The 9,411-nt window shown below is 36.3% G+C and overlaps 1 protein-coding gene across 5 annotated transcripts; it reads right to left on the minus strand.

The window, feature by feature from the left end:
- Positions 1-388: 388 nt before the first annotated feature.
- LOC107814209 (imidazoleglycerol-phosphate dehydratase 1, chloroplastic) lies at positions 389-5,766 on the minus strand. Of its 5 annotated transcripts, none has more exons than XM_075257269.1 (9): positions 5,466-5,766; positions 4,780-4,901; positions 3,596-3,700; positions 3,278-3,370; positions 2,410-2,484; positions 1,752-1,793; positions 1,438-1,547; positions 982-1,049; positions 389-812 (listed from the first exon to the last, which is right to left on the minus strand). In XM_075257269.1, the coding sequence occupies exons 1-8, from the start codon at positions 5,698-5,700 to the stop codon at positions 1,022-1,024; spliced, it is 810 nt and encodes a 269-aa protein (XP_075113370.1). In that variant the 5' UTR covers positions 5,701-5,766; the 3' UTR covers positions 389-812; positions 982-1,021. The 5 variants fall into 5 exon arrangements, with proteins under 5 accessions (XP_075113370.1, XP_075113369.1, XP_075113368.1 ...); XM_075257268.1 differs by having other exon boundaries at positions 389-842; XM_075257267.1 differs by having other exon boundaries at positions 389-809; positions 1,752-1,814.
- Positions 5,767-9,411: the final 3,645 nt, after the last annotated feature.

Raw genomic sequence — 9,411 nt, forward strand, 5'->3', positions numbered from 1 at the left:
TTAAATAATATTTGCTCGAACAATAAAGTCACCAATGCTTTAAGCTCCTGCTTTGCAAGAATCGAAGGCTTCAACCTGGTCTATTGTATGCAACTTTACAAAGGGTTGTCACCACGGCTTGCACCTCAGCGGCAACTATTACCATTACAGCGGTATTCCCCCTACCCCACCCCACATGAGTCCATGTTCTATTATACCAAAACCACTACATTCAAGCATCCGAGACAACACAATCCACATCCCTTTGTATCCGTTTTTCATTTTGTTACTATCAAGGAACAAATAAGAGAGTATACATCGCCATGCTGACTGTAGTTTCTCACATACTGTATGAAGCACTCACATTTTGATCAAAGCAAAAATAAAAATTATGAAAATGCAGAACATATGAAAAGCTCAAAGTTGCATTTAACAACAAAATACAGAAAAATTGCTTGGACTTAGCATAGGGTCAAGTTACATCTCATGTTTTGCTGGAATAGATTGCTCCTACATTCCAGAGAGAGAGAGAGAGAGACCTTTTATTGTGCTCATTCATATATCCTCTTAGAATATCACCCTTGTAATAGGCAACTTAAAAGAACAGAAGCGATCTTTCTTCACGAAAGTACAAATGACCTCTGGTAATAAAAAAGATTACAACCAAACAAAAGCATAATGCCTCCATCACCAGTCAAACCTCCAACATTTCATACATAAAAACTGAAATACTGAAAGTAGCTGCCTGCATTCGTCTTGTAGCATTTGTAGATATCAAAATAATATCTGGAAAGAGCTAGAGAAACATCTGATGTATCTTGATCCACCTTCTTCTGCCACAGGGTATAGTAATCATGATATACCTTGCAGAATAGCAGTGCAGCAAACAACAGCAAGGGATAAATAGTAAGTAATAAGCAGAACATCATTTCCCTGCAGAAGGATTATCCATACAAACAATTGCCAACTCATTTGTATATACTGAAATGCTAAAATACCAACCTTCACTCAAAGAATGTGAATCTTTGCGGAAATAGATATTTCACGATCGGGACAAAACCCCTTTTGAGCTGCACCAATAAAGAGGAGGCAATTGAGGTTCGGAAAAAAGAAATCAAAGTAAATTTGCCATTCTTTCATCATCATCTTGTGTGTCTGTTCGACATGTATGTCTACCAGGTTCATGTTTGAATATAAAAGGACTTTTGGTTGATGTGTCAAATGCTGGTGGTTGATGTAATGAAAGGAGTTCTAGTGAATCTAAGCGGTGAAGAAATGGTAACTTGAAGAAAGGAAGAAGATATTTACCCAATTAAAGTCCATGATTTTGTTGGATTACAAGTAGTACTACAAACTTACAGAGAAATTAAAAATTGAGCACCCCTAAACAATAACCTCAATGATACTGACACATTATAAGCTGTTTTAAAATCTTAAATGAAAGGAAAATAACCAAACCTGGGCACACTTCCACCACGACGCAAGTCATATTCAGTTGCTTGCCGAAGAGCTCTAGCAAACGCCTTGAACGTTGCCTCAATGATGTGATGAGAATTTTTTCCAGCAAGCTGTGACCAGACAAATTCAACATCTTAGTATGCAAGAGTATAAAACCAGAGTAAAGATCAAATAAGGGCAGAAAAATAAGTCACAAAAAAATAAACGAAAAGCCCCCTCACCAGTCACCCCCTCCCACCCCACCCACCCCCCCCCCCACCCCCCCAAAAAAAAAAAAATAAACAACCATCTGAAGAGGTCATAAAAGGATTTACCTGTCGAATATGGAGCGTCATTCCAGAAGTGTTGACCAAAGACTGAAAGAAGTGTTCCACCAGCTAAACATAACAATGTCATTCAAATCCGCAGATCCAAAGAATAGATATAGAAATGAGCGAAAACTTACACAGCTTAAACAATTAATGTCTTATGGCTAGGAGAGCATAAAATTTCTTTCTTTTCTTAACCATGGTAACAAACTAACAATTAGTTGTAAAAGTACTTGGCATGTACACATGATATTGACACATGCTCTATCTTGGACATTTTGAACTGACATACTTCATTAACAGTAAAATTAGTACCCAATATTTATACCATCCAAAATTCAACATTCATACATTAAACAATCTGAATCAAAAACCACAATATGATGGTTCTCCTATGAAAAACCTAGTACACAAACTAAATTTTGTTATATACATTAATTGAGGAAAGAAAAGGTTCTAGCATCAGATTTGATCAAAAATATATCTGATTAACCAAATTCAAACAGGTGGTAGCAATTGGAGAAAACCTATTTGATACTGGAGATAAAGAAAATCTTCCATCTACTATACTAGAAACAAATGTTCATTCACAATTGAAGTCAAACGATGCAGGAACTTGGAGACACTGACCCTGTTCATAGTAGAACAAGAAGAATAGACAGACCTGAGTGTCATAAGTTCCAACTCTCTGAGTAGGTATTTGTAAATCATAGCCCAAATATGGCCTTCCTGATAAATCCTGTATAAATTAAATATCAAACAGTTAATATACATGCAGATCATGATCATAAAAAGATCAATATGATTTTATTTGATAAATCATGACATGCTATTAATATGTCACCAGGTTGGTGTGGCTGTTTCAAAATGATACTATATAGATATGCATTCTACCCCAAAAATTTAACCAACTATTTATACAAACAGGAATTTCCTATTTATATCATAAGTACAACCAAAACAAGAGTTTTTTCAATTTTGTACAAATTCAAAGTCCTATAGTTTGCCGAGGGTGTATCGGAAACAGCCTCTCTACTCCATCGGGGTAGGGGTAAGGTTTGCGTACACACTACCCTCCCTATACCCTACCCCTCACCTGTGGGATTTTACAGGGTTGTTGTTGTCAAAGTCCTATAGTTTCTTTCCCTCCATAAGAGCCAAAACACAATGGGGCTGTTTTCAACTTCTTTTTTGTAGCATCCTGTCTGCTTAAAAAGATCAATATCTAAAACCAAAGACAATACGTGTTCCTACACAAAAGCAAATATTCTTCTTGTCTAATCAGTGAATAGTCGTATTACAATAAGGAAAAATAGAAGATTTTATGAGGTACTTTTGTGGTTTCAAGAAACCACATTCTAGGTGAAAGAAGTATAGACCTTGTTTTGTGGAAGTATGTACAAATTCTGACTAGAGAAATAAGCAGGGCTGTCTATTAGTTATCATTGTGATGGTGCAAAAGGCTGATAATCTACACACTTCAGACAGAGAATATCTCACAAAATTAGTGTTCCCATAAGGTTATCACTTACCAGTGAAACATGAATCAGTGCTTCATCTAATGGAGCTGAAAAGTCACCAAATCGATTGATTCCCTTTCTATCGCCAAGTGCTTGCAACAATGCCTAGATAATCAAAAACTAGAAGTCACCCAAAAGTAGAAGTCAAGGCTCTAAAGAGAAAAAACTAAAATGCCAACACAATGAGGAGTGACTCAAGCAAGTAAAAGAGTCTCTGTCAAAACGAGATGTCACAACCACTCTCAGATATAAATTGAGTAAAGAGACCGACACATGGAAAGAACACACGAGATTCTGAATTACTTAATTATAAGCTCCCTGAAAACTCACAGTTCCAATGGCAAGTGCAACATCTTCATTTGTGTGGTGGTCATCAATGTGAATATCCCCAGTAGCTTTTACATGCACATCGAACAACCCATGTGAAGCGAGTTGCTAAGGAAATATAAACAAGGTTAAGTACCAGCACAATACCAGAAGCAGCGCAGATGTAAATCAGCAACTGAACTTAGAAGTAGAAACCAAAAAGCTGCTCATCAACATCCAGCAATATAAATTAGGTCGAAACTTCAGAAAAAAAAAATATCATAAAAAGTAGAAAATTTAACATGCAATTGAAGGAGAGGGCAATACTTTTTTTTAACGACGGTGGTGTTTAAGCTAATTGTGCACACCTCAACTATTCCATCAGACACCTACCACCTCCTACCAGCACGAGAACCGGGTAACTCGGCCCACCAAGGCTTAGGCTAGGAAGAAATCACCTAGGTTTTTTTTGTCTCCGTTGGGATTTGAACCTAAGACCTCATGATTCTCCCCCCGCCTCATTGACCACTAGGCCGAACCCTTGATACAAAATAGGGGAACACATTCAACAAGTTTCATATTTTTACCAAAAAGAAAAGGAAATACAGGAGTAGTCCAACAATCCTTATTGTTCAGGCTGTTTTACCTTTATCCGGGGATATGTTCAAGTATAACACATCAGGATACAAGATATTCAAGAAATTAAGCATGTTCTACCTCTAAAAGCTTAAACGGTTAGGCATGAGAAATTATATTTTAAGCCTGCAATACGCACTCATGTGCCGACATTATTTTTTTCCCTATGTATAATATTTTCTATTGAAGGATGGTGAGAGACTTGATTTTGATACCTTGTTAAATGTGTGCCCCACCATGGAACACTTCTGTTATTTATTTATTACTCACTCCATCCCATTTTATGTGGCATGCTATTAGTTTTAGTCTATCCAAAAAAAGAATGACACTTTTCTGAGATGATTTTTAGCTACGCATTTGTCTGACTTATTTTGGATCACAAGTTTCAAAAGGCTTACTTTCTTAAACTCCCTAGGCAATCAAACACCGTCCCGTAAAATGAGAAGAAGAGTAAGTACTACTAACTAACAGGTGAAAACTCATCAATTCTTTATTTTTATTTTTACAATACTCATAAAAAAAACTCACAGGTGAAAAGAATCTTTTTCAGCAGAAGATACAGTAGTACTTACATCCAACATGTGATCAAGAAATGGGATCCCAGTATTATTCTCCGCAACACCTGTTCCATCCAAGTTTATCTTCACATACACATTTGTCTCTTTCGTAGCCCTCTTCACTTCCCCAATACGACCTATCAAAAACCCCAATAAATACATTAAATCGACTTCGCTGCAATCCCATACTAGTTAAGAGTAAGCTATATGAACTCTATTCAGCACATTTCTTTACAAGGCTATCAAAATCTAGAATTTACGCTATACTGATAGCCAGAATTTAAGCTATACGCTATGCTTTGACAGTGATTTTTTTACACCACCAATGTAGTTTAACCTATGATAGTATGTTACTCACCATTGTTACTAGATTATCAGTTAATGCTTATTAAACAATTTACTTGTATTTACCTCATAATTGACCGGATTGTGTAAATATTGTTTGCATCGTCCGTGAATGGAACTTAAACTCTTAGTGAAGAAAGTGTAAACCCAACTTCCGAAATTAAAAAAAAAAAACACTAAACAATCAACCCACTAAGCCTCAATCCCAAACTAGTAAAAGTCATCTATATGAATTCACTGTATCCATTATGCTCTATTCAAGTCCATTTCATTGAAAAAAAAAAAAAAAAAGAAGAAGAAGAACCTATGTGAGAAAAGAAATGAAACCCATTATTGGGTAGGGAAAATGGAGTTACCTGTTTCAGAGGAAGTTATCGAAGAACCATTATCAAAAGCGTGAGGAATCGTTGTTTGAGCTGCCATTGAAGTAGTCGCTAGTTTGTGGTGTAGTCCAGTGAAAAGATGTGATTTTTGGTGATAATTATTTGTGGAGAAAAGAAGGGTTTGCGAAACCCTAGTTCTTAAATTGAGAAGGGAAGGTAGTGATGAAGAAGAAGAGTTGAAGAGACGATGAGAAATTGATAGCTCCATATGTGAGTGTGAGAGAGACGATTGTGAGCTACTATTTGTTTGACCAAGGAACAAAGGTAACGACGCCGTTCGCCTTCTTTTTTGTTTTTGACTTTTACAAATATCAATTACATGATCAAGTAACTTAAAATTAATAGTAATAATTAAGTAATTGCTAATGAGTATTAATTGGATCTTGGAAAACTAATATGATAACTAACTAAGTTATAGTAGGTTATAATGCATCTAAAAATTCTTTATGTGTATAGGGATGGCAAATGGTGTGAGGCGGTGCAGTTGCGGGGCAAACCCGCGCAAACCCGCAAAGATTTCAACCCCTCTCCCGCAAGGCAAAATTTACTGTTTTTAACTGCCCCGCTCCCGCTCCGTGCAAACTTGCCCCGCATATTTGTTTTAAAAAAAAAATAATTTGGAAAAATTATCAAACGACACCACATTCTGATGCATTATATTCTTCTTTTAACTCAACTTACTACATTTAGTTGTCTTTTCCTCCTATCTTTTTAATATTAATGCAAGAATGTGGACTCTGTGCTACTTGAAGTGTATGTCACTTTCATTATAAATGTTGATTAATCAATGTTCAATTGATCACAGCTTCATGGCATTTTCCTTTGGCAGCAAATAATATTACTACTGCATTCATAAATTTTATTGTAGCACTAATGGTGGTCGAGTTACCTAGCAAAGTTTCAGCCAACTACGATGTCTACATTTAAAAATCAAGACTTAACGTTAAATGTCTGCTTCCAGTTAAAAATAAGAAAAGAGGTATGACTACTTCCAGTTGCAAATATAACTATATAAGTCAAAGAGTTCAAACCAAATTTGAATGGGTAACTACAAAAGTCTATACAGTCCTGTTAGAATGTTACCACTTACTATGATAATTTGAAGGCCTTATAAAAATAGCACGGTATAACCAGTTTTCGGACTGGTTATTCAAAAATAGCCAGCGTTTACGAAGTTAATGAAAAATAGTCATTATTTTGCTGCAACAGAGACCGGTCTAGCATAATATATTGGAGTTCGGTGCACCTGTGTATGAACTCCAGCATATTATGTTGGACCGGTATACTTTGCTGACTCCAGTATAATATATTGAAGACTGGAGCACCGGTGCTCCAAACTCCAGTATATTATACTGGATAATATACTTGTTGGAACTCCAATATATTATGCTGGAGTTCTAGTGTACTTATGCTGGAGTTCAAGCATACTTATGCTGGAACTCCAGTATAATATACTGACGTATTTTTCGGGTTTTGAACAATGTTTTCGCTCAGATTTATCTTTACATGAAAAGTGGCTAAATTTTGATTACTTTTGAAACTGGCCTATTTTTGAACGATCAGTTGTAAATCTGGCTATTTTTGAATTTCTCCCGGCAAAATACATGGTTTACCCATTAAACTTGCACGGAAATCCCTGTTACACACCTTTTTTTCACGGAAAACTTCTTATACGCTCAAACTTTTAAAAGTGTGTCTAAAACACACTTCTTCAGTACTGGACCACTTTTTTTCTCATCAAGTATAGTCACGCACCAATAATAACGTGACACGTGTTGTTGACTTCAAAAAACTTGAATTTATAATTATTTCCATCTTCTTCATCTTCCCCAGGTTGTACCACCATGGCTGGCCCCCTCCCTCCACCACCCAAAGTTTAATTTTAATTTTCAAATTATTAGGATAACATTGAATCTATGTCAACACACTACTGATTAAATAGTTTTCCTAAAATTCTTTTGTATTTGTATCTTCCCTCTTTCAAATTGACCAACTGATTATATAGTTTGAGTACCAAAATTGCTTACACCAAGCAACAGTAAGAACAAAAAAGAACCCAAGAACCCAAAATTCTCAACCCATCAATGACTAAAATGGAAGAAACTCCACAGACCCAATTAGAACCCACAAAATCTCACAAAACACATATGAAGAACTTCACGAATTTTCCCTTCAGCATTTGGCCACCGTGGCAGCTCAACGGCGTCATTCAGCGATTCCTATGTTGAATATGAATCTTTAATTTTCTTATCCTCCCCTAAATCTTGGCAAAAATATTTGGTGGTATGGTGGTGTAAGAGGCGATAGTGCAGTAATGGAAAAAGATGGAAAATAATAGTGAATTTTTTATTCTAAAAATGAAGAAAAGGATTTTAAAAATGAAAATATGAAAAGGCTGGACAAGTGCTGTCAAAATGAGCCTTTAGACACGGAATTTTAATTGTCCACTCGCCTTTCATGTGTGAAAAACACGCGAGTGACACGTAATAAAAAATGTGTGTTTTCGATATGCTTTTAAAAGGTTGAGTGTGTAAAAGATTACCCATGAAAAAAAGGTGTGTAACAGAAATTTCAGTGCAAGTTTAATAGGTAAACTATGGAATTGCCTAATTTGAAAATCGAAACGTTTTAAACTGGCATCCAAACATTTGCATTCAGGCTCCGCACACAATCTATTGATTGTAAAATCACAGGGCGACATCCTGCCCTGCGCCCGCCCCGCCCGCATTATTTAAAAAAAAAAAAATAGAACCCTCCCCGCCCCCGCATACACTGTAACCTGCCCCGCCCCGTGAATGGTGAAACCCGCCACGCTTCGCCCCGAACCCGCACCGCCCCATTGCTGGATACTGCTATTTCCTATATTTTTTTAGATAAAGAATTCTTCTAATTTTGCTTCTGATATTGCTGCTTCCTTTCTAGCAAATTACTGTCACCCTTCTTTGATAATCCAGCCGAGTCTAGGTACTAGTTTGGAGTCCTTCAAATTGTTGGTTGGATCAATTTCATTATTTATGATTTTGTGATATTTGCCAACTTTACTTCTTCATGAGCTATAGTCAGAGCAGGTCATATTATTGTGCCAATGGAACTTTGCAAAAGTGACCCTAGAGTAGAAGAAAATGCTAATATCGTACATCCATAAAGAATTCAGAGGACAAGTAGAACATCGATTCGTGGTCTATACTGAATACTAAAAATATCCAATTAATTTATTTTGACATAGATGATAGAACCATGCCATTCTAATCATCTTGGTCAGTATATAAACTGGAATTTTTCTACCATTTGACCATTACCCAATTTGCACATAGAATTGACCGTTATTTGAGAAATTCCAAAGTAGCATTATAACACAAGGATGCATAATTTCATAGGTAGTCTTGCTTGTTTTCAAGAGAATTACTACCATCTCCATAACCCACAACCACTTGGTTTCCTGTTCTTCGGAAGAATCAACTTATGTCTCCCTTCTTCATCGGAAAGACGGATGCTTTTCCGTCTCTCGAGCCTTTGAAATCCTTGGAGAAACTTCCTTCTCTTAACTACACCGTGAAGATAAGGTATTAAACCTGTGTATGAATCCATCCCAACTCCCCGCATCGAAAAAGACTTCCTTTGAACAAATCGCTTGAATGCCATGATAGATATTGAATTTGCAGATTGATTCTTATAGAGAACTAACAAGAAATGGTCATTTATAGGAAAGTACTAAGAGAACAAAATAGACAAGCCTGCACGTCCTGTGTTGCCAAAGTCTGAGTTTCCAATAAAGAATATAGCAAGGAATATGTGTGCGCGTGCATAAAATATGTCAAAGTTCATCCATCTTACAAAACAAGAATTTGGATCAGATTCCATCTTACAATTATTTTGTCAGTTGTTGTGACAACATTATAAACATGAATTCCCCCCATTT

This window comes from Nicotiana tabacum, chromosome 7, assembly GCF_000715075.1.
Source record: "Nicotiana tabacum cultivar K326 chromosome 7, ASM71507v2, whole genome shotgun sequence".
NCBI lineage: Eukaryota > Viridiplantae > Streptophyta > Magnoliopsida > Solanales > Solanaceae > Nicotiana > Nicotiana tabacum.

Coding starts and splice junctions, on each gene's coding strand:
- LOC107814209 (XM_075257267.1), bottom strand. CDS start 5,700: ATGGAGCTATCAATTTCTCATCGTCTCTTCAACTCTTCTTCTTCATCA. Junction 3,371..3,595: donor TTGCACTTGCCATTGGAACT/GTGAGTTTTCAG, acceptor TTGATTATCTAG/GCATTGTTGCAAGCACTTGG. Junction 1,050..1,437: donor CGTGGTGGAAGTGTGCCCAG/GTTTGGTTATTT, acceptor TTATTGGTGCAG/CTCAAAAGGGGTTTTGTCCC.